Source organism: Camelus dromedarius, chromosome 2 (genome assembly GCF_036321535.1).
Source record: "Camelus dromedarius isolate mCamDro1 chromosome 2, mCamDro1.pat, whole genome shotgun sequence".
NCBI classification, from domain to species: domain Eukaryota; kingdom Metazoa; phylum Chordata; class Mammalia; order Artiodactyla; family Camelidae; genus Camelus; species Camelus dromedarius.
In genome coordinates, this window is record NC_087437.1 from 18176030 (window position 1) to 18201715 (window position 25686).

The following is a 25686-nucleotide window of genomic DNA, read 5'->3' on the forward strand; positions in this document are numbered from 1 at the left end:
ATGTCTGTGACCGCCTGCCAGGGCTTGGGGTTTGTGGTCTCACTGATCGGCATTGCGGGCATCATTGCAGCCACCTGCATGGACCAGTGGAGCACCCAGGATTTGTACAACAACCCGGTGACGGCCGTCTTCAACTACCAGGGCCTGTGGCGCTCCTGTGTCCGAGAAAGCTCCGGCTTCACCGAGTGCCGGGGCTACTTCACCATCCTGGGGCTGCCAGGTAGGCGCCGGCCAGGCAGGCTGGCAGGGAGCCGGGGGCTGGCAGGAGGTGGCCGCCTCTGCCAGCGGCCCTGCAGAGGGACCCAGGTGGGGGGCGGGGGGAGCAACAGCCCCCACCACCAAGGTAGGAATAAAAGTGCAGGGGACTTCAGGAGAGCAGCTTCCTGGAGCCGGGAGGGCTCCTGTACCCCTAATTGGGTGGTACCCATTTTTCCTCAACGGGCCCATTTTAAAAATAACTCTCACGTGAGCAATGGCATTGGGTCTCAATCACCCACAGGAACAGCACTCAGGAGGCCCAGACTGTAGCCACTTCCTTTAGCCCCAAGACCCTCCTTCCCTGAGTTGGGGACTGTGAGTCTCCGGAACAGAGTTCCACCTCCAGGCCCCCTTTTCCCTGGTCCCTTTTTCCAGGGGGCACCTACACACGTGGCAGCAACAGAAAGGGGAAAGAGGAAAGGGACAGAGAAAAAGAACTGAGTGGTGTGTTTCTTTGGGGGATGCCAGATGGGTCCCTCCCTTCTCTGTACCTTTAGGCTCGTGACCTCCAGAAAGTACTGGCCACATGGAACCAGATTCAGGGAGCTCTCTGCACAGAGGACCCTTGTAGAAAGCGTAGGGCAAAGGGATGCAGGCTGTGATGCCCGCCTCCCCAGACTGGCATGTTAGCCTCACAAGGATTTGCTTGCTTGGTAGATGGGCTGTGTTAACTTGAAGAAAACATCGTGTCCAGAGTAGAGAACGTTAAGTGTCTTTCACTCAGGTAACAGAGTATAAGATCATGAATACACTTGTCATTTTTATTTCTTAGTTCTTTTTTCCTTCCATAAATACACATCGAAGTCTGGAGAGGGGCTTTGATCTAAGGGGGTCACAGTAAGGAGTATCAGAAATAGAAATTAGGGCTTCCCCTCCAGGAATTTCCCATTTGGCCATAGGGTCAAGACAGACAGGCACAGAAGGTGAGCAGTGTAGACTCAGTGATTCAGTCTTTTATTTATTCCACACTTATGGATGGAGAGCTCACTACAACCTCAGGATTCTGTGGGCCTAGCACCCCAAAACATGTGAATATGCACCCCAGGCTGGGTAGGGCAAGATACCAAGTAGGGAGGACAAAGGGCGGTGCTGCAGGAGATGAAATGAGGGTGAACCACTCAGGAAGAGATCCAGCCAGGAGGGAATCCCACAGGGGAGCCTTGAAAGGTGGTGAGGAGTTGGAGGGGCAGCATCACAGGAGGAAAATCTTGGGCAAAGACATGAGGGTGCTTCCACCCAAGTCCTTCTTAGGAGAAAATGAAAGAATGACCTTGGTTAAAGGAGAGGGTTTATGCAGAGACGATTATAAAGAGCATCGAATGCCAAGCTCAGAGAGGAAGGTACCGGGTATCAACGGGAACTTAAGCCAGGTCCCAGCTGCTGATTCAGTGGGGTCTCCCTCCACCAGGGACTGGAGGAAGATGAGCCACTCCCACGTCGCATGTCCCGCTGATCCCTCCTTAGATCCAGGTTGAACCACCTGCCCTTGGGATTCTCCCTCCCTTCAAAGGCAAAATGCCCAAAATCCCTTTGGAGGCTCAAACCTGGGTCCACGAAGGAGAAAGTCAGCTTAACACTGACCTTGCACACACCGAGAACCAGCCTGACCTCTGAGGGGTTCCAACTGATTCATGAAGGAAAGATAACAGTGCTGAACCGAGCGCTAGCACTTGAGCCAACAACTGCCTTGCAATATTCTGTGTAATCTCTACGAATCACCCCGGGAACTTGCTGCTATCATGACCACCTTTTTAGAAACAGGAAACAAGCTGGGGTAACTTGCCCAAGGTCACACACACAGGTATCTGAGCTCACTGTGCCAGTGTGACCAGGTGGGGAGAAAGTCCCCTGACTGTTTCTGTTTGAAGCTATCACTTCACCGTCTCCTGGTGTAAACATGATTATAAACACCAACGTAAACATAAACCGTAAGTGGGCAGCCTGAGGATCTGGAACATACTTGTTTCAATTTCTTTTCCATTGCCACTGAAATGAAAGAACAGAATTTTAAAATTCCCATTGAGAAGCTACACGTTCCCAAGAATGCAAGCACAGACACTCAGGCTCAGAGGGAGGGAGTCAGGCACAACCCAACTCTCTAGAGAAACCAGAGGCATAGGACAGGCAGCCACCCTTCCTCAACAAAGTCATTTCACCAAAACTATAACTGGCAACCAACCTGTCCTGGGCAAACCAGTTTTGGACAAGATCCCCTCTTGGCAGGGATGAGGAAGGAAAGACAAAGTCTTTGGTCCTCCCACACTTGCAGAAGTAATAGGGAAATAAACAGTAACACAGAAATTGTGGCATTAGGGAGGAGAGTGTAGCTCAGTGGTAGAGTGCATGCCTAGCATGCACAAGGTCCTGGGTTCAATCCCCAGTACCTCCATTAAAATAAATAAATAAACAAACAAACCTAATTACCTCTTCCCTCCTCCCCCAAAAAATGTGGCATTAGAAAGAACTTTATTGAGCACCTACTATGCCCCAAGCTGTCTGCAGATGTGGGACATAGATATCAAAAGGCTTACAAATCTAGAAAGAGAGGCCAAAGGTAAACAAGCCATTGCAACTCAAAGTTTCTCAACCTTGGCACTATTTACATTTTAAGCCCATTTCTTCTATCCAGGATACTGTTCTGTGCAGTAAAGGATATTTAGCAGCATTTCTGTCCTCCATCCACTAGATGGGAGTAGAAGCACCCTCCCCCTTCCTGGTTATAACAAAAATGTCTCCAGACTTTGCCATATATCCCCTGGGGGCAAAACCAGCCCCAGTTAAGAATCTCTGCAGTAAGGCATAGCAAATGCCCTGTACAGTCCAAGGGGCAGACGTGAGGAGAGGAAGACTTCCTAAAGGAAAGGACAGCTGAGCTGAGTGAAAGTCATGAATGAGTACCCAAAAAGATGAAGAGGTAAAGTATTTTCCAGAAGGAGAGAGAACATCTTTGGAAAAGACACAGTGGCTTGTGTAGTGTATTAAGAGAATTAAAATAACTTAATTCTCTTTGTGTGTGATGAGAACCGGGGAGGGAGCCAGTACAGCACAAAGATATGTGTTAAACACAAATGAATAATATCTTTAAATATTTGGCAAGAATCAAAGCGAGAAAAGAGGTTTAGCAAGAAAAATTTAAGTCGGTTAAATGGAAATATACACTACAGGTTCCTAGATATGATGATTATAAAGATGTGAATTTTTTCCTAATTAATGTGTAATAATAAATAGTATAAGTATACAATAATAATAAAATGTATTGAGACCTTAGTATGTGCTAAAGCATTGGTTCAAGAAATTAGCGTGTGTTAATTTACATTTTTAAATATAATTGACATACTTGTATACATTTACATAAATTACCTATACTGACTTTAATTTTCACAACAACCCTGTGAAGTAAGGAGTAGTATTATCTCCATTTTATAAATGAGGAAACTGAAGTACAAAAGGGCTATAGAATTTGCCCAGTGACACTGTAGTAGTAAGCGGAAGGTGAGGATTCAAACCCAGGCAGACTTTCTGCACAGCCCAAGCTCTTCCTCATTATAAGAATTCTGATCAAAATACCAGTAAGCATTTTCCTTTGGGAACTTGACAAAGTGGTTATCTATAAGAAGTAGAGGAAATCGATTTTTAAATTTTTTTTAAGAACAAAACAAAAGTAGGGGAATAACTCTGCCAGGAAGATATTAAGCCAAATTCTAAAGCTGCAATAATTAAAAGGGTGCTTTGGCCTAAATGTGGACAGACAGGTCATGGAATAAAACCTTAAAACAGAAAGACATATACGTGAACTTAATATAGACAGAAGATTTTACAAAGCCATGGGGAAAGGGGAGGTTATTCAGTAAGTGCTGCAAAAATTACTGATTAGCTTTTTTGAGGGAAAAAAGAATTACAGCATATAAACCAAAGTAGATCCTAGATAATTAAGTATAAAAATTTATAAAATACTTTGGAATTTTCTAAAATTCTAAAATAATTCTAATATAATTTCTAAATGGAAAATAACTTCCTAAGCATAGAAATGATGGAGAAAAACAAAAAAAGAAAAGATTTCACTACATCATTCAACAAATATTTATTAAGCACCTATTATGCACCAGGTACTGTGGAGCATATGAATGGAATACAGTATTTTTCTCTAAAACCATGAAAAAAATTAAAAAGCAAATAATCAATGGGAAAAGTTTTTTGTCATCTTAGCAATATAAGATCCTTAACAAGTAAGTAATTCATATACATTTATAAAAAAAAGTGCTAAAATTCCAGTAAATAAATAAGGAAAAAGTACAAACTGACAACTCAAGAAAAGGGAAAAACAAATGCTCCATAAATATTTGTTTAAAAAAATAGTTTCAAGCTCATTAAGAACCAAAGTAATGCAAATTAAAACTTACCAAATTCACAGTGTAGGGAAGGGTGCAGTGAGGTAAGGGCTTTCAAATACTGCTGCTAGGAATAAAATTCATAGACAAAAATCTGGTTCTACATAAAAAAGATATTTTTAAGCTTTACTCCCTTTGATATCTTAATTCCACTCGTGGGAATCTGTCCTAAAAGAGTAATCAGAAATGCTAGCAAAGAGTTATGTGAAAAATGTTCATCATAACACTGTTTTTCATACCAAAAAAAATTGGGGCAGGGGAATGATCTAACTATATAAGAATAGATGCTGTTTAGGTGAATAAGAGCACTTCTACATAATGGAACACTAACATACTCATATTAAATTAAATGTTTAACATTGAATATATTAAACAATGTTTATGAGGTGCCTTAATTGCACATGTATGCAGTTAAGTGAAAAGAGTCAAAACATTAAATGGTATAATCTCTTAATCATGTAAAAATATATATACAGAGAATGGGTAAAAAGAAAGTATGCAAAATACTTTCAGGTTATGAGTGATTATTAAAAATTCTCCCGACTTCCAAATTTTCTACTGTGAACACCAAAAGGTGGAGCCGGAAATTAGGATATGTAGGATATATATACGATACCACTTATATGTGGAATCTAGAAAATGATACAAATGAACTTACTTACAAAATAGAAACAAACTCACAGACGTAGAAAACAAATTTATGGGTACCAAAAGGGAAAGCTGGGGGGAGGGATAAATTAGGCATTTGGGATTAGCAGATACAGACTACTATATATGAAATAGGTAAACAACAAGGTCCTACTGTATAGCACAGGGAACTATATTCAGTGGCTTGTAATAACCTATAATGAAAAAGAAAATACATGTATAATTGAATCGCTTTGCTGCACACAGAAACTAACACAACACTGTAAATCAACTACACTTCCATTAAAAAAAGAAAAGAAATTTGGAATATTAGGTGTGTTAATATTTTAAAAGAAAAAAAATCAATAGATGTAGTAATTATTTTTCTTGCTAATATACTAATTTTACTCCTCCCTAGCTGTAATATTATATAATATTATATTGCTAGGTGACCACCATTTTGCCTAATTACCATAGATGGTGTTATATTAATATTCCTATAAAGAAGCAAAGAAGAGGTAGGGGACAGGTTTTTGCCAATGACAGTGAAAGAATGTAAGTCCCTGGAAATGCACAGCCTGACACGGCACTACCAGAACCATAGTTAAAGCTGAATATATTCTCCCTACAGGTGATTCCCCCTAAAAAGCTAGCAAAAAATTTGCTCCATTTTAAAGGTGATTAAACAAAGTTGTAATAACCCCATTATTGTTCAAAAGAATTAGAACATGAATTATCATTATTTTATTATATATTATTATAATCAGACCATGAACTGCCACTATTACTAGAGATACATTTAATATATTTTAACAAATTCTATTTACATGAACAAGGAAGCCAGATTTTCCTCTGTGGACCCCCATTCACTCTTCGGCAATGACAGCTAAAGCAGTGGTCCGCTCATTCCAGCGCACAGAAAATTTGCCAGGAAGTGGAAATTCCCATTGTTAAGATGTTTTAAAACATGTCAATATTTATTTCACATTTTTTTTTAAGTGTGTAGACTTACAGTTTCCCTCTACTCATTCAATATTCTGCCTAGGTAATGGGAGATTTAGTTTAACCTTTATAATTAACTTTTCCTTCCTCCAAAAAAGGAAAGTCACTGTCACCATTTCAAATAAGAAAGAAAGCTTAATTCATTATTACCTAAATAACTATTTTTCCTGTTTTGAAGTTTTGCATAAAAAAATTTGCATATGGAAATAGGAGGGAAAACTGTCATGAGTGAGACTCGATAACTATAATAACCTTTTCTTTTTAATTTCTCCATTTTCAGTCTACTGTTTTGGTGGCATTGTCATCAAGGCGGGGGAGGGGGGCAGGGTTTAGACAAATGTTATAAATGAACAGCTGGAAACTAAGCCCTTCTAGATCTCTTTGTGAATATAAAGCCTGCCTCTCAGTTGAAATAGGAGTAATATGAATTCTGTCCACAGAAACGGTGGCATAATCACTCCTGAATGATTCCAACATTTTTCAATCAAATTGGTCAATCACCCCACCTGGTCCACCAGCAGAGACTAGGGTCATTTTGTCTAGCTGCCCTGTCCCCACCTTTTAGACTTGGCCTTGTAGTTCAGTTCATGGGATACAGAACCACCAACACGACTTCACCTTAAGTCATACAACCCTTTGTTGCTCTCTTCTTTGGGGTTTTCTGGATCATTCTTTGTCCACAAACACTGATCACAGAACCGAGAGCAAGGTGTAGGTTGAGGGGAGTGTTACCTCCATTCAAATCAGAGGGGCGAACTTGCATATCTGCTTTCTGTGTTTGCTGGGAATAAACTCGTGGGAGTGGTATCTGGGTGCACCCAAGATAACATTGAAATGTCTAGATGCACAGGCTTGTTTCCTGGAGAACCTGCACAGGTTAGGGTTGGGGTGTGGGTGGGTGTGGGTGTGTAGCAGGGCCTTGACAACCAGATTTGGGGAAGGTCTCATCAAAATGTATCTGAATATACTTCAGTTTATTTTTTAAAAAAAGAATAAAAGGTATCTGAATTCAGAGGCTGCCACCCATGACCCACAGGCAGCAGCAGGTCCATCCACGCACTAACGTAATTTGAAAACCAAATTATGTAGACAAAGTGCAATGGCTGATCTCCGGCCAAGCCGATCTTTTTCATGATTGTGTTATTCCTGATATTTTGGCCAACTGTAGTGAAAACTTTTCTCCCAAATGTAGAAGACTACAGTGTGTGAGACCTGCAAGGGAGCTAAGATATTCTAGTTTAGTCTGCCCGTGCTAGAGATGAAGGAACTGTGACCCACAGAGGTTGAGCAGTTTGCCCCAAATCACCCAGCACACAGCATGTTAGGGTCAGCGTCGGGAGTGGATCCCAAGCCTCTCAGTAACCAGGTCAGGGTCCGGAGCCCAGCCTGCCCTGCTCTCTCCTACTGACTTTGTGGAACTTCCTTGTCTGCCTGCCACATGGTCTTCATGTGGTTCTTGTAGGAGGAGTGAAAGGATGAAGCAGGGGTCCACACGATGCCTGCTTCTCCTCATCCCAGTTCCATGCCTGTGGACCAAGAGCCTATCTATAGGATTTGGCTTCCTGTTCTTGAAAATAGGGACAACTTTGCCTGCTCTTGCCACTCCATATGGAAACAGAGAAAGAGTTGAGGTGCAAGCCCCACTTTCGCCATCTTTAAAGCATCTGTGGTTCAAAGTACTTGGACAAGTTCCTTAACCTATTTGTACCTCACTTGATTCACCTCCCCCCACCGAAAAAAAAAATGTGGTGGATAATACTGCCCTATCCATTTCTGTAAGATTAAAATGGAAGATGTCAGTGAAAGGTGGTTTATGAGTTGTGAGGTAAAAATGTGAACGTCTGCTGTAAGCGGAGATTTCCTGGGGCCATTGTTTTTAAGTGAGGTCAGGCCAAGTGGTTTTCCGTGGTGAGCAGAGCCTCAAGGACGGGCTTGTGGGGGCTCTCAGCGGTGCCTTTTCCCCAGGTGGTGGCCTGCTCGGGCGCAGCCCGACCTGGGATGGGGCGGAGGTCCACTCAGACCGCCGCGCCCTCGAACTAGCTGAGACTGGGCCGCTCAGCGGGACAAGTGCCTCTTGGGCTGCTTCGCTAACAAATGAAAAAATAATGCCCTTGAATCTGGAGTGAAACTGAACTATCTAAGGAAAACACTGTGAGCAAACACCAAAGGCCGAGGGAAATCATCTGATCAGAGCAGCTACCCCAAGAGCGTGGCAGGACGAAGGCGGCAGCTGGGACGGGGGCCGAGGCCATGTCCACCACCGTTTACCAAGTGGTGGGCTTCCTCCTGTCCGTCCTGGGCCTGGCCGGCTGCATCGCCGCCACGGGGATGGACAGGTGGAGCACCCAGGACCTCTACGACAGCCCCGTCACCTCCGTGTTCCAGTACGAGGGACTGTGGCGCAGCTGCGTGCAGCAGAGCTCCGGCTTCACCGAGTGCCGGCCCTACTTCACCATCCTGGGCCTGCCAGGTACGCGCGGGGCAGGTGCGGCCGGGACGGGGCCTCGGAAACACGCGCAGGGCCTGACCCTCGCAGCAGCGCTGGCTCAGGAGCAGAGGTGTGAATGAGAGAAGCTGGCCCTGGGTCAAGGAGGGGTATAGTCACAGGGGAGAACAAAGGAGAATTCATTCTCAGGACAAAGGAAGCCAGCCCTGAAAAGACTGGGTCTATGGTGAGGGCAGGACCGTAGTACTGGAATAGACAATGATTCTCAAAGAGGAAAGTAACTGTGTGCACGTACCTGCGTGTGACCTGCTCTTGCCCCCACATACATGGGAGCAGGGACGTAGGATGGTGACTGTTTTCTTACGCCGAAAACGTTTTTTGGGAGCTAATGTCATTTCATTTGCATGTCAATGCAATTTTTCTTTGAAAAGTTGGAGTCTCCGTAGGTGCTAGAAAGTCTATATTGCCATTAAATTATGACTATCCTTTTCCTGCTCTTGTGGGGAGAGGTTCTGGTTTGCACGCCTAAAACACAAGGCGTGTCAGAATATAAGTATAAAATTATAATTATATGATAAAGATTTCAGAATATAAATATAATTATAAATGTGACATCGTTTCTCCCTTGAACATGAAAGTTGTTAAATCCCTGCTTCTAATACAGATAATTATTTCAAGTAAGCATAAGAGCTTTGCATTCTAGATCTTAAGGGAGCTCTACTTGTTTTTGTTGTTGTTGTTTTTTTAGAAAAAAGCAAAAAATAAATAAATAAATAAAAGGTCAGGCTAATCAGTGGCTCCAAGGACTGACCAAAATGTGAGTTTGGTGAGGAAAAGAAAACAGTGCTGGGTTTTGCCTCTCTGAAACAAACACCTTGTGGACAGGTGGATGGGAATAAATTTACACAAAACTGTTAAGAGCTTGTGAAGTCCTTGAAACTGAATTGTGAAAGCCCTTCAACTAATTCATCTTCATTTGCAGAAAGAAATAGAATGTGGGTGTCAAAGTAGAAGAATTGGGGTATTTACTCCATTTTTAGAAGCCACTTGTATTACAGGACAAACCAATCATTGAGACCTGCTTAGAGAAAAGCAAAGGGAGGTAGAACTCTGCCAGAGGGAAGAAACCTCCAGAGGAAGGACGGGAGGAGGGATGATGCTGTAGTGTGATGCGAAAGGTCAGAAGAGAGTAGATGCAAGACCGTGGGTTGTTAAGTTGCTAGCTACACCTAACTTTAACTATTCAGTGAAAAGATAAGATTGATCTTATATTCAAAATTAAGGCACAACATTCCAGAACTCTGGCTCAATAACCTCTTCCCAAGGCCCCATCACACGTTATCAATCTCTTGCTCATTCTGTATCTTTCCACCCATGGGGGTCCCAAATATTCCCTCTCTCCTAAATGGCCAGCCCCTACTGCTGCCTCTCATGTGTCTTCCCTGTTCTACAGAGGGATCCTATCCTCCCTAAGCCCTCTCAGAACCTCTCCTCATCTCCCCACCAGCAGTTCGACTCTCTGCAGAACAAAATCCCTTTTCTCTCTCCCATCCAAAGCCAACCTCTCTCCCCACCCCCATCCCAGGCTCTGGAGACCCTACACCCACCATCTGGTCATCTCCACTGATGGGCCCCCCCCCCCTTCTTGCCTCTTTCATCTCTCCTCCTCACTCATGCTTATAGCCTCCTTTCCTGGAAAATCTTCTCTTGCTTCTGATCACTGTCAAGTTCTGTCTCTTCCTGTGTCCCTAACAACCAAATTAAAAGACTGAATTTTTCTACCACCCCTCATTCTCAACCTTTTGCAATCTGGTTTCTCTCCTTCATCCCTTTAAAGGGTTTGCCCCTTTGACTATGGTAGAAGGTAGGGCAGAATCTTTCAACCACCAGCTTCCAGTTCTCAATTCTCACCTCCCTAGAGATTTCAAAACACAAACACCTTCCATGGTTCCCTTCTGTCAGCCTAATTAGGTGCAGGGGTAACAACCTGACACCATGCCCTCCGACATCCCTCACCTGCCTTCCCTGACCCACCTCTTACTATTCCTCTCCCCCAGGCTGTGCTTCTCCCTGTCCATTTACTCTACCCTGTGCTTGGCCTCGGATGCCCACTGACCCCACTGCCCAAATGCCCCCCTCTACCACCCCAACTGCCATCTCCACAGATCTTCCCATATGGGAGGTCCAGCTCAAACACTACCTCTTCCCTGATGCCTCCTCACATCCCCCAATTAAGTAGGCTCCCCCAGATCTGGGTACCAACCCCCAAGCACTCGGATAGCACTGAGCATATCCCCGTCCTGATACTGCTCACAGATCTGAAAAGCTCCCGGCAGCCTTCACAGAGGTGTACCCCCACCCTGCCTGTCTGCATCGGGGGAACAGGATCCCACCAAAAGCCAGGGAAGACGTTTCTTGGGACTGAGTTTGTAGAAAAGGAGATACTTTAGATCATTGATCATGTGTGTTCATGGAGACCAGTGTGAATTTAAGAGGAGCCAGCCCTCACACAGCAGGAGTGACTACAGTGTAAGCTGGCATTCCCAAATGCAAATACTTGTTTGATGACTTAAGATATGGCTAACTAATGAGGGGAGGGAAGGGTGGGAAGAATATCAGGAAGAACAGGCTAGGAAAAAACTCAAAAGCTGAGGGCAGGGACATAAAGCAATGAAGCAGCCAGAGAGGAGGCCAGAGGGTGGCTTGTGGACACTTGTGGGGCTTCTGAGAGAGCTGAAAGGAGTGACATTAAGCAGCCAGGAGTGGACTTGGCTATTGGGAACAGCTGCTTGAACATGACCAAGGGCTTGGGGAGGAGAGTCCTGAACTCAAGGAGCTGAGAGGAATGCCTGGAGGTAGAAATGGAAGGTTGCAGAGAGTTTCATTTTGACCTAGGACTCAGAGCGGAGTACCACCCTCCCGCAGAGAAGTAAGCCTAAATGTGCTAGAAAGGCAGGCGGCAGATAGCATCCTAGTACTTTACTTAGTAATCATAATCATCACTACCAGTTATTCAATTTTCCTAAGTATAAGCTCTTTTCTTGCCAAAATTTCACTTAACTCTTCCTTCATCTGATAAAAATGGATCATGTTTAGTTGGAACTGACAGCCATAGAATAACTTAATTCTATTCAACTAGCTGTATTCTCTAACCTACAGATGGATGGAAATGAGATAAACAGTGATAGCAGCAGGACTGTTTATCTGTATGTTATCAGCTCTGTATAATTTACAGCCCAAGATTCTCCCTCACTGGATTCTGAACAGTCAATGTAGCATGGAATTCTCCAAAACCATGCCCAGAAATAAAAACAGATATTGTTCATTGGATTGCACAAAAAGTCTCCAGTTTAATCTTCACAGCAATATAAGGAAATGTGTATTAGCTTGATTTTTACAAGATTGGAAAGGCCCAGGGAGGGAGGCACATGCCCAAATTCCCATGGATAGAAGATTGGGCAGAAGCAGGGTGTGAACCCAAGGCTGAAAGTCTCCCAGGTCATGTCCTTGACTCAACTTGAGTCGACCCATGCTCATTCCAGCTAGAAGGGGCTCCCTTTAGAATTGAAGAGCTTGGTCTGGGCTTGAGCAGATGAGTAGAAGGCACATCGGCACCTTCACCGACTTATAGCAACGTCATTAACAATGCACAGTGAAGAATGTCAGGTTTAAAGAGTGGATGATTTGTGTGTCATTCCCATTTCCCCTCCCTGGGCACAGTCGGAGGGAAAATCAATGGGTAGTTGAGGAGCAGGGTGGAGAGGAGGCAAAGTCCTGCAAACTCATGTCTCTGGCCTCCATGACGATATCATAGTCAAGTCTTGTTTCTTCTAACATGGTTGCAAATATTTGGACTGAATTTGGTGCAGTGGCAGAGCCCTATGGTTAGAGGCAGGTAGGTTGGGATCAGAGGGTGTAGCTTGGCCACCTGCATCTCTTGACCTCACCTTCCCCAAGTGTGAAATGCCTCACAAGAAGGCATTTGTGTGAAAGTGCTCAGCAACCCATTTACAAGATGGTTCTTGGTGTCATTAAATCATTACTGTCATATCTACACCACCAAAGATCTGTTAGGACATTTGATCTTCCAGGTTTTTTCCTCCTCCAAAATCAAACACCTTTTGTGACTCCAAATATCCAAAGTAAAGATTAGTTAGGGTCCTTCTTTCTCCTTTCCACCCCCGATTCCTGCTGTGTTCTGGACATTTCACTGGTTCTCAGCCCCTTTGCAGGCACTGAGGGTCTTGATTTGTTTCACACAATTGGCTGCATTTACCCTTAACTAGCTCAGTGTGAAGAAAACAACAGCCAGTGGGGAACTAGAGAATTTCCCATCAACCTGTCAATCATATTTACACACATGGCAATGGGGGATTTTAATGAAACCATATTCTTTTTAATTGAAGTATGGTTGATTTACAATGTTGTGTTAGCTTCTCGTGTACAGCATAGTGATTCAGTTTTCTGTATGTATATTTCCTATGAAACCACATTTAACCCAAAGAACAGTGCCACAAACTCTAAAGCAAAAATCCATAAGGGAAAAAAATATGAAACTGCCCTTAAGTATTCTTTCTAAAGGAACTGCCTCATCTGTTTCTTCTTACTATTGGCTGAATGCTTCACATAAAGTGCAACGCTCATGATCCTGTAAAACCAGCTTGTCTTTCCCCGATGTCAGGTGGAAGAAACTGATCCTAAGAGGCAGAGTGATGATAAGTTAGTTACAGTGTTGAAATGAGATGGGGGGAGCCTCTTGGTTTTCAGTCAAGCTGCTTTCCTTTTCTTCTAAAAAGAGACAAGTTTTAGCATCAATGTGCCTTTTTAAATATGAGGACAAACATCTAAATGTGCCCACACTCTTGTATATCTGAAGGAGAGCCCACAGAGATCTGAGAACATGTCTACAAAGGCTAAGAGAACCTATACCTTAGGTGTAAACTGGGGCTGCTTGCTCTGATTTCTCAATAATCAGAGCTATGTAGACCCAAGAATCAGACACCTCCTCAGCTTGTGGTGGTAGAGGTTGATGCTTTGAGAGCAGGGCAGCCACCCGCAAAGCATCACATCCTAGCATGGACTAGTCAGTGGCGGGGCATCATTTCTTGGTGGGGTTTTGTGGCTGGAGCTCGCCCAAGAGATGAAAAGGAAAGGCACTGAGGATGGAAACCCCTACACTGCCTCACCCCTCAACCCACCCCCTGCTCAGTGCCTGACCCCACTTTTCCTGATCTTCCTCCCTACCTTTGCCTGAGCCTTTCTCTTCCTCCTCTTGTCAAATCTTCCACTCCTGCCCTTCACACTCCCTCCTGCATGGCTTTTTCAAATCCACCGTGTTTTATCACCATTCCAGCTTGTACACAGTACAAGCCAAAGCCACGTGGGGTTGGAGAGAGAGAACTTCTTTTTAGGGAAGGGGAGGAGACTGAAACTTACTGAGCCTGGCTTAGTTCTATGATGGTGCCAAGTAGCATCTGATCCTCACAACATCTCTGTGCAAGAGATATCTCCAGGCCACTCCAGAGTTGAGGAGACTTGGCTTCCATGAGGTTAAAAGACTTGCCTATGATACTCACTTGGTATCACATCTGTAGGATTTCATGAGAAACGAAGGACCTCCATATTGGCCCCCTGGGCTCTCTGGAGAATCAAGGCCCTCCCACCTTATTGTGAAGAGCCTTTTTTTCTGAGGTCTGGTCTCAGACTTCCCTCCTCTGAGCTCCCCCACTTTGGACGCCTCTACCAGCCCTTCCTGCCTCCAATCTGAGGCCAAGATGTGCCTGAAGATATGGATCCTCTCACCTCCCCCACCCCGACAGAGGCCCCATGGCCAAGTCTTTGGCTTTTGGTGACTTGCTGTCTCATCAACCACACCCCCCATCCCCCTTCCAGCTCCCCTATCAGCTCAATGATGTCAGTCACCAGGAACTGTTTCCTCTGAAGTCCCCATTCTGAGCACCTCCTCCTAAACCTTGAATATCCCTTGCAATTTTGTGTCATGGGGCAATTAAGTAAAAATCCCTAGGCATTGGGCTGAAATGTTAGTATTTCTTTAAAAGTTGCCCCTTGCAGGGTGAGGGTATAGTTCAGTGGTAGAGAATGTGCTTAGCATGCACAAGGTCCTGGATTCAGTCCCTAGTACCTCTAGTGAAAAAGAGAGAGAGAGAAAGAAAGAAAAGAAAGAAAAAGAAAAGAAAAGAAAAGAATGAAAGAATGAAAGAAAGAAAGAAAGAAAGAAAGAAAGAAAGAAAGAAAGAAAGAAAGAAAGAAAGAAAGAAAGAAAGAAAGAAAGAAAGAAAAGAAAGAAAGAAAGAAAGAAAAAGAAAGAGAGAGAAAGAAAGAAAAAGGAAGGAAGGAAGGAAGAGAAAGGGAGAAAGAGAGAAAGAAAGGGAGAGAGAGGGAGGGAGGGAGGAAGGAAGAGAAAGCAAGCTAATTACCTCCCTTCTACCAAAAAAAAATTTTTTTTTAATTTTTTTTAAGTTTCCCCTTAGATGCTACTGTGCAGCCAGGGTTAGAAACTACACCCAAAAGCACCTTGCCTGTCAGTCCACAACTACTTTTGGAGAATAAGATATTTTGTAACAGGGAGGGAATACTGAGTTCCCATTTTTCTGTTTGCTTCTGTCAGCCCTGAATCCTGCCCACCCTTTAGGTCTGATAACGCCTCTTTGATCACTGGAAAGACTGCTCTAGTCACACCTTTGGTGTAGGGAATCTGTCTACAGAGCCTGTTGACTCACCTGTTACCAGCTGATAAGCCTATGCCTCTTGCTCAGAATATCAAATAAAAGACAGTGGCTAAAAGAGAAATCTACCTCCTTTGCGAGCAGTTCCTCTGGTTACTTATCTATGGAGAAGGATTAGAATCCCAGGTGGTAGACTCTTCCAGATGGAAAGGAAGTTCAGATCACCACCATGCATCTCCATGGTCATTACTAGACATAGGGGATTTCTAACAATGAGCAGTCAAGAACATTTCCACTCATTTCCTGGCAGCTGCCCCCATCACAGCTCCCACCCCCAGAAGAGCCCCCTCAAGAGGTCTCCAAAGCAGGGAAGAGCTTGGTTTATCCATCCAGGTCCAGAGTTATGGCTCTGGCACTGGCCTCACAGATATAAAACAGTGTTCTGTCTTTGTCCAATCACAGGCTAAAAGAAACTGGTAGGAGTGAGGTAGATGGAGATACTAAAAAATAAAAAAAGAGCCCAGGGTCAGGGTCGACCCCTGGTTCAAAGCAGGAACTAGTGTTCATCAGAAATCCAGAGATCAAGAGAGAGCAGGATCCCTTGTCATGCAAATCTGACCCAGCAGGGGCAAGAGGGTGTCTGACAGCCTGAGGCAAAGGCTGAGCAAGACAGGCTGGCTAGGGCTCCAGTACCCAAGGGCTCCTGTGGCAGAGCAACTCTCCACATCCAGTAAGCCCGCAGTGTTTTCACCTCCCCCTTGCCACATCCCCATCCGTTCTAATCAGCAATGTCAAGGAAGACCACGTACCTCAGCCATAGCACATGTGTGTTGTTTTTAGGCACAAATAGGAAAACCACTCAACTGAAGGAGATTCAATGACTCCATCCTTACCAAGAGTCTAGGATAAGTGTAATTTTATAGAATGAGGAAGAGACATTCTTTATACTACTTGGTTAATACTGTCTATTTGTTTGGTTGTTTGGTTGGTTGGTAGGCTGGTTGGTCAGTTGATTGGATTTTGGTTGTTTTAACCAGATGCCTTGCCAGGTGCTTCTCAAAAGGGATAAATGATTTTGTCCTCTGAATGGTCTATGGCTTAAAACAGCAGAAGAGAAATTTTTAAAGCCTCTAACAGGTTCCTGAGTCAATTTGAAGTTCATAAGAGACCCATGGGGACAAGATGGTAGAAAAGTGAAGTCCCTTCCTCCTCTCATATGTCCAGTTTTCGTGTGGCAACATACAAAAACAGAAGAGCCCTGAGGATATTTCCTGAAGGCTGGGACTGCCCCACAAATGTCCTCTCCATAGCTGTCCTGAACCACAGGCTTACAGTTTAATTGTGTGTGTTAAAGAGAACAAGAATGACACTATGAGCTACTGTCAGAAAGTCATTCTACTATGATTACTTTAGCCAAGGTACTCCTGAGGGGAAAAGAAATTTGAGGTTCAGGATTTCCAATGAAAACTATAATCTTCCCAGGGTGTAAGCTGCTTGAAGACAGAGATTATTTCTCATGAAACTTTATTCCTCCTACAGCATCTGGCAAAGGATTTTGCAGAAAAATCTGAGCTTAATAATACTTGATGAATGAATGAATGAGCATATGAATATGTTAACATGAGAGTACACTAACATGTGCTGGGTGAATACACAAAGGCATAAATGCATACCCAAGTAGATGACACATGCTTGCATTTGTTAATGAGGGACTGGACGGGGTGTCTGTTCCCATATCCTGTGAGGCCAGCAAAGCCATTCGGCAAGGCTTTGGAGAACACACCAGAGCCCTCTTATATTAGGAATGGTTCAAAGGCCATTCTAAGGCCATGAGGAGTTCCCTTCACCTTACTGGGGTCACCGTGGCTCCAGCATCAGAACTCAGCTGCGAGCCCAAGAAGCCAATGTTAATCAATACTCCCTGGAACGAATGGTCAGATCCTGGAGGACTGCTCCACACCGTAAGCCAACACACTTTTCCGGGAATATCATTGTTAATAGGACCAAGACTGATGGTGGATACTTATAGAAGTCTCTTCCCAGCAGAGAAGCAAAGTTAAAATCAGAAGTTTATTTAGGGAGAAGAGATTCAGAATCAAATGAATGGAGGTGAAGGGCACAGAACAGAGTAGCTGGATACCGTCATCTACACACAGGGAGATGCCTGGTGAGAAGGTTGCCAGGGCCTCCATTCCTCAGACACTGCAGAAACTCTTTAACAAATTCTGCATGATCTACCTATTCTTTTTTTGGTATCTTTCATTGATTACCAATCCTTCCATCATGACAAATTGCTTTGTGATACACGCCTTAGAGTGAATGAGCAGGCAGCTCCACTGATATTGGCCATATTTGAGATGGAAATCTTCCCGAAGAGATTGGAGTGAATCCCTTCCAGGGGTCCCTTGTCCTGAGAGTCATGTTTATAAATAATCTTCTGGGACAGGTAATTCCCTGAGATGACTTTTGGAGAATATTCCTTTATACATTCCTAGCATCCATTTCAGAGGATGACATTTGATGGTGAGTCTCCAAGTTTGGAGGATACATTCTGTTAGGAGCTTACAGATCCCTGTACCTTGATGGCAGCTAGAACTCAGCCTGTTTTTCCAGGATAAGATACCTCAGAGCAATGTACTATGATGGGACAGGAACGATTTTGAGACAGTCTGGATTGACCCCCAGGTCTGCTTTTCCCTTGATGTCTTCCTTTGGGCAAGTTACTTAACTTCTGAGTCTCAATGACTTCAATTATAAAATAGAAGTAATAATATTCCCTACATTGCAAGGTGGGTATGTGGATTAAATTTTTTAATGTCTGAAAAGTCCCTAATAGCTTTCAATTAAAAGTAGCAATTGGCAATGACAACTAGGCACTTTCTGCTTTGCTTCCCATGGTTCTTCAGTTCCGCTTTACCGGAACTACCCACACTAGGGTCTTTCCCTCTGGAAGACCCAAGGATGCATTTGTCTTCCTTTGTAAAATTCGTTGTGCTTGTAGTGGACATGTTTAATGACAGTCTTTCCCCACTTTGGCATAAGCCCCAAGACGGCGAAGACCAGCTGATCTGTTAATTACTGTCATCCCTATGCCTAGTCAGGGGGGGCCTCAGTAAGAAACTGCTGAGGTGAGTCACTGCACTTTAAGGATGCACTAGAATTCACTCTGGAAATATCTGGAGAGGAAGTCGTTGCAGGAGAGCCCCCAGAAGGGCATATTGCTTCCATTGATTCCTGGAAAGGGAACTGCTGATAAACTATAATTGGGCTAAAAGGCCTGAGATCGATATAGTAGTCTTCATGTATATATATCCCAAAGCCTACAGCTCCCCATGACCTTAGTAGTCCCTGTGGGAAGAGGCAAAAATTACAGTGTTCTTGGTTTACCACCTAGAGGCCTTGCTTCATTATATGTTGTAAATGAATACTGGGTTTTTCTAAAGCGGACACAACTCTATGAACCGTTGAGCCCCAATGGAAAGCTAGAGAAGAAAAATGTTTGGGTTAAAAGTCAAAGCAACACAGTTTTACTATAGATTCTATCAATAATTTTTAATATTACCTTAGTCAAGCCGTTTCCCCTTCTTGGACCCCAGATTAGCAAGTTTTAAAATGAGGAAATGAAATAGCTAAGTTCCATTGGCCCTCCCAGATCCAACAGTCCATAATTTTCTCATTCTACAGACATCTGTGTGCATGTCTTTCATTAATCAGAGGATTGCAAATGATGGTTTTGCATTTTCCACAATTTCATATCCCCTGACAGTGACAAGGTTCACAGTCATTGGACTTGCTATTTCTCAGAAGTTTGGTGCTGGTTAGTTGTGGTTGCTTTGTTGTATTAAACCAAAGCCTCATCAATCATGTTGAGGTGGTCTTCTTTGTCTGGCCCTTGTCCTTCAGCCATGCTACAGGCAGTTCGAGCCCTGATGATTGTAGGCATCGTCCTGGGGGCCATTGGCCTCATAGTGTCCATCTTCGCCCTGAAGTGCATCCGCATTGGCAGCATGGAGGACTCCGCCAAAGCCAACATGACTCTGACTTCTGGGATCATGTTCATCATCGCAGGTAAACAAGGAGCCAGGGGCTCCCTCTCTCAAATGCGCATCCAGGAATGTCAAGCAGAATCACTCTGGCAGAGGAAACACAGTTTCTCCCTACTGAGCTTGGTTTGAACATGGATCAGAGCTTCACACACTGGGATTCAAGATCTGAGATTAAGGCTCAATTACACTCTACAGATTTATCATGAGTACTAAGGTCCCTCTTACCTGCCACCCTCGTCTCAGTATGAGAGATTCTCAACTCTAAGGCAGCCATGTGACTCAATCCCTAAAGGCATTATTTTGGTGAGTCTTCAGAAAACGACTTTAAGGGAAGAGCTCTTGACACCATCAAAGGACGAAGCCCCAAATATTTGTACTATTGACCCCTGGTCCCAAGATGGAAAATCTCTTTCTGCACACATACAAATCCTTCCACAGCTAGAGAGACGAGAGAGTGTAAGCACCTCACACAATGTCTAGCTCACAGTGAGAATTCAGTAATCGGTGCTTGGGTTGACCATCCTGTTACAGGAGTGGGATATGCTAAATGCAGCCTACTCATCTGAACTCATTTCAACACACATTGTCTCAGAAACAACACAATCCCTTTAAAGCTGACTCCAGAGCTTTCTCGTTCCTTGCCCGCAGGTCTTTGTGCAATCGCTGGAGTGTCTGTGTTTGCCAACATGCTGGTTACTAACTTCTGGATGTCTACAGCCAGCATGTACACCGGCCTGGGTGGGATGGTGCAGACTCTTCAGACCAGGTAACCTCCTAGTCTAGTCTCAGTAGTGTGTGGTGAAAATTGTAAAAATCCAATGAAACACATACACCTAATGTTACTGTCAGCGCCTGAAATAGCAAAAATTTATCAGAGGCAACCACGCCATATCATAAATCAACAATGATCTGTAAATTCATAAGCTTCTATCCTTGGTGATATGACTTGAGGCTGATCTGACATTTGCATTGAAATACAGCGACAGTTCACAGTATTTATCTAACACTCTTACACAGGCCCCTTTGTGGGGGCAATGAAACAGGCACTATTAACCCAAGCGTGTAAATGAACATCAACCCACGTCTCCAGTCCATGACGGGAACCTGGCTAGGGACACGGAAAAGCTTGAATAGAAGTGAGCAAGGTGCAGTATAGGTGAGCGAGGTCATGTTTCTTCCTTGTACAGCTGCTCGGTCTCTCATTCATCAATTCATTCATTCTACAAATGTATCAAAACCCTGCCGTGAGCCAGGAACTCTTCTGAGTTCTGGGGATAAGGACAAGGTCCCCGTTCTCATGAAGGTTATGGTCTAGCAGAGAGACACAAAACCCCACTGTCGTTTGGTGTCTGAAGCAGGATAGAACTTTTAAAAGATGGAAGAGCAATTCCAATACCCATTTTCATTTAGCCACTTCAAAGGGATGTATTTCATAGCAAGAAGCAGCAGCAAATTCCTGAAGGAGAAAGCTCTTTTTCTGGGACAGCAATGTAAATTTTATACCTGAGTGGCCTTTGTGTCATGTACCTAAGTGTGTCTCTAAGTGTGGATACGCTTGGTTATTTCTCCAGCAACACCATCATGGGAGGCAGGATGGGAGCACGTGATAAACCCAGCACTCTCTGGCTCCCTGGAACTCCACTCACCATCCTTTTCAAGAATAGGAAAGACATGATCCCCACCAGCTACCCTCCTCCTCCTCTCTGGTCTTCCATGGACTCTTGGTTACAAGGGCAACTTAGAAGCATGCTGATCAACTCATCCTGGTTTTCCTGGGACATTCCCAGTTTTAGCACTGAAAATCTCACATCCTGGGAAACTCTTCTGTCACAGGCAAATCTGGATGGATGAGATCCTACTTAGAAGAGCCCACCTTATCTGCAGTATCTGGGTGTCTAGTGTCACTACCCCCGCCCAGAGGAGTCACCCACCCACCTGGCAGCCAGCACTAATGCCCACCATCACTCTCTCACACCATCTCCCTAGAACTCACCCCTGTCCCTTGGACAGGCAACTTCAGAGATTTTGTTCTCAGACAATCCTGTTTGGATGTGACTGAGTCCCACTAGAGGCCACCCTCAAAGGGGAAGGGCACCAGTTTGGAGTCAGATGACCACAGGTTAGAATTCAGTGTGGGCTGGGTCAGAAGCACCATGAGGGTGGGCTCTGTGTCTGTCTTGTTCACCCTTCTCTCCCAGTGCCAGGCATGTAGTAGGAGCTCAGTCAATACTTGTTGAACAAATGAGTAAAGAAACGAATGAAAAACTCTTCACACTTGTTCTTTCTGAAGATAATGCTCCTACCTGCATGGATGGTGGTCAGGGTTACTTGAGGTAGGAAAGATGGAAGTTTCTTGACCCACAGTAAGAACTCAAGAGACTAAAATACCTTCAGAAAGAATAATTTGAGACTGATTCCATATCTCTCAAATTTCCCTTGCTAAGCCTTCAAGACACTCCCCTTTGCCACTAGGGAGGAAAGGGGATTTCCTGAGATGTCTCTCCGAGATTAGAGACTTAAAATTCATTCTATGCCTGAGTGATGCTAGGGGCCCAAGAATCCCACCACTGTTTTGCTGACTGACTTCAGTCCCAATTCTGTTCTCCAGGGCACCTGATTCAGTTGGCTGTGGTTCAAAGGAGCATGTGCTCTGGGGCAGGCTGAGTTAGGTGTAGAATCCGAAAGTGAGGACAGAGAGGACGGGCATGGCCAGGAGCAGTGGGTGGAGCCTGGAGAGCTGAGTCAACCACAGTCACAGCCCCCGTCTCCCCACCCAGGTACACTTTTGGGGCAGCCCTGTTTGTGGGCTGGGTCGCCGGAGGCCTCACGCTAATTGGAGGCGTGATGATGTGCATCGCTTGCCGGGGCCTTGCGCCCGAGGAAACTAGGTAAGTCTCCCCATCCTGATGCAATCAGACGCTTGATCCAAGTCCATTTTAACATATAATTTGCAGCCAGAATGATCAGCATAGGTGTATGGAAGAAGTTCATTGACAAAAGGATCATGTACCTTCTCGTTCACAGGGAATGCAAAGAACAGAATAGGACTATTTCAGCCTGAGCAGATTTAGAAGTGATCCTATTGAAGGGAAAACCAGCCCTCTAAAAGGCAAATCAAACTACAGTGAGGTATCACCTCACACCAGTCAGAATGGCCATCACTAAAATGTCCACAAACGATAAATGCTGGAGAGGGTGTGGGGAAAAAGGAACCCTCCTACACTGCTGGTGAGAATGTAGTTTGGTGCAGCCATTATGGAAAACAGTATGAAGAGTCCTTAAAAAACTAAAAACCCCATGATCCAGCAATCTCACTCCTGGGCATAGATCTGCAGGAAACTCTAATTCAAAAAGATACATGCACCCCAATGTTCTCAGCAGCACTATTTACAATAGCCAAGACATGGAAGCAACCTAAGTGTCCAACAACAGATGACTGGATAAAGATATGGTATGTGTATACATATATATATATGTGTGTGTATATATATATATATATATATTTGCAATGGAATACTATTCAGTCATAAAAGGATAAAAATAATGCTATTTGCAGCAACATGGACAGACCTGGGGATTGTCATTCTAAGTGAAGTAAGCCAGAAAGAGAAAGAAAAATACCATATATCACCCATATGTGGAATCTTAAAAAATGACACAAATGAACTTATTTACAAAACAGAAGCAGACTCACAGACATAGAAAACAAACTTGTTGTTACCAGGGGGAAAAGGGGAGGTGGAGCGATAAATTGGGAGTTTGGGATTTGCAGGTACTAACTACTGCATATAAAATAAACAGCAGGGTCCCACTGTAGAGCACAGGGAACTATATTCAATACCTTGTAATAGCCTATAATGAAGAAGAATATGAAAAGGAACATTTATATATGTATAACTGAATCACTATGCTGTACACCAGAAATCAACACAGCATTGTAAACTGACTATACTTCAATTTTTAATAAAATAAAAACAGAAAGAAAAAAAAACCAGCCCTCTAGGCTCCCTCTGACTCCAGTATTTTGTAACTCAGTGGTTCTCAACTTGGAGCAATTCTGTGCCACCCCAGGAGGTGGAGGCCAGGGATGCTGCTGAACATCCTGCAAGGCACAGGGCAGGCCCCCACCACCTAGAAGCACCCGTTCCAGAATGGTAGTAACACTTCTGCTGGGAGAGCCCGCTTTGCCTCCATAACTGGGCCTGGGGTTGGGAGACCTGGACCACTGTTTCTACTGCTAACCAGCCCTGTGACCTCTACCTGTCATTGCCCTCTCTGGGCCTGTGTTACCTCATCCACACTCTGAGCAGATTAGGGAGGATGGGTTTCACATCGGTACCTCCCAGCTCACAGATTCTACGATTCTTTGGCATCACTATGTTCCCCTGGACGTTGTTTCTGGTTCAGCTTCATCTTAATTGATTAACAGAGGGAACTCACTAGTCACTAGCTACCAGCTCTAATACAAAGCAAGAAATTCTGCTCCACTGCCGAGGCAGAAAATCCAGTGTTCCCAAAGCCCAGGGAAGCAGCTGACTGAGTTTGCCCAGGACTAAGGGTTTCCTGGAACACTGGACTTCCAGTGCTTAAAGTCAGACATCCTAGGATAAATGGGTGCTTTGTCCCCCTACCAAATACGTCTATAGTCATGGACTGTTTCTTTTTCTTTCAGTTACAAAGCCGTGTCTTACCATGCCTCGGGCCAAAACGTCGCCTACAGGCCCAGTGGCTTCAAAGCCAGCAGTGGCTTTGAGTCCAGCATGAAAAACAAGAAGACATATGATGGTGGTGCCCGCACAGAGGATGAGGGACAGTCTCATCCTTCCAAGTATGACTACGTGTAGCTCTCCGAGACACCTCAGCATGGACAGAAGAAACCACCTCTTCCATTAGAGCTCACCCAAAAAGACAAGGAAATTTTACCTTGATTCCCGATTGCTTTTGACTCGCAGTTGGAAGTTAGAAAGCCTTGATTTCATCTGTGGTGCAGCCAGATGGTCTTAGCCACTGGTCTCTTGTCTCTACATGTTTTATCACAAAACAACTGAGTTATCAGATGTGTGTTAGAGGTGATAGCCCACATTTTCCAATCCTCTTACTCCTTTTTTTTTAAATATAACCTTTTAACCTGATGATAGAATGTGGTTTGAATTCCTATCAATCACCTAGATAATGTAGACAGACAATCCCTCCTCCTTCCAGCCAACAGCCCATTGATGATCTGTTTCCCAGCTCATCCCCCAGAACAATTCGGAAAGGAAAAACAGAATCAATCAAAAGACATCATTTTCTGCTACTTGATTTTGCCCCCCTCCCACCCTAATTTGGCTTCTAATAAAAACACTGAAGACAAGGTGACAAGGGAAAGATATTTCCCATCTCTCCAGCTCATTATCTGAATTTTCTTACACTGTGATCTTGAACATGACTTGGACCAAAGTGATTTCATTCTGAGGAAAGCAGCCTTTTCCACTTCTGCTAACATCTGCTGATTCCAGCTGTACTCTCCCAGGAGCTTCCTGGGCTCGCCACCGCAGGTCCTCTTTCTGTCACAGCAAAAAGTGTCCCTAGAGGAATGAGAAAAGGATTTTTTTCTTTCTCTCTCTCTCTTTTTTTGTAATCTAAATATATTTGGTATTCTAAATATAGTTAGAATAAATATGTATTAGTGAAATGATACAGTCTCTGTGAATTAGCCTCACCCCTGCACATGAATAGAAGGAAATGAAAAAATAATTGCTTTGATGTTGTCTATATTATACTTCGTAAAATCACATTTAAGTCTGAATTTCATGAAATGCTCACTGATCCTAATTCTTTCCCTTTGAGGTCTCCTGGACTCTGATTATAGATGATAGAATCAGTGTAATCCATGTAAAAAAACACATGATGGAACACAGCAGGTCCTAAGAAGTAAGGACCTGAGACTATTTCTTAAAAAAAAAAAAAAAAAGTGACAATGAGCCTGAGGGTAATGTAATGTTTCCAGGTGACACACTTACGTGGCTACACTGTTAGTTGAGAGCAGCATTTACTGGGCACTGTGGTCAACTCTGTGACCCTGAGACTGATCTTCCCTTCACTAAATTCACCTAGAGTGGTTGGACCATTGGATGTTCAGGAACTGGAAGCTCTCTGCAGCCACGCACCTTCCTGTGTTTGCATCACTGCTGCAGAGAGCCTAGCCTCCTTCTTCCAGGCCACCAGAATCCTGCCCCAGCACCAGGGCCAGA

At 44.1% G+C, this 25686-nt stretch overlaps 1 protein-coding gene across 2 annotated transcripts; it reads left to right on the plus strand.

Moving 5' to 3' along the window:
• CLDN18 (claudin 18) lies at positions 1-24882 on the plus strand. Of its 2 annotated transcripts, none has more exons than XM_064491443.1 (5): positions 1-220; positions 19311-19475; positions 20102-20219; positions 22231-22341; positions 24126-24411. In XM_064491443.1, the coding sequence occupies exons 1-5, from the start codon at positions 1-3 to the stop codon at positions 24295-24297; spliced, it is 786 nt and encodes a 261-aa protein (XP_064347513.1). In that variant the 3' UTR covers positions 24298-24411. The 2 variants fall into 2 exon arrangements, with proteins under 2 accessions (XP_064347513.1, XP_010975060.3); XM_010976758.3 differs by lacking the exon at positions 1-220 and adding an exon at positions 8358-8745 and having other exon boundaries at positions 24126-24882.
• The last annotated feature ends 804 nt before the right edge of the window (positions 24883-25686 follow it).

What these genes read in the sequence shown, in the direction of transcription:
- CLDN18 (XM_064491443.1), top strand. Translation starts at nt 1, where the DNA reads ATGTCTGTGACCGCCTGCCAGGGCTTGGGGTTTGTGGTCTCACTGATC. An exon ending in GTGCAGACTCTTCAGACCAG is followed by an intron (nt 20,220 to 22,230) that starts GTAACCTCCTAG and finishes CTCCCCACCCAG; the next exon opens with GTACACTTTTGGGGCAGCCC. An exon ending in CTTGCGCCCGAGGAAACTAG is followed by an intron (nt 22,342 to 24,125) that starts GTAAGTCTCCCC and finishes TTTTTCTTTCAG; the next exon opens with TTACAAAGCCGTGTCTTACC.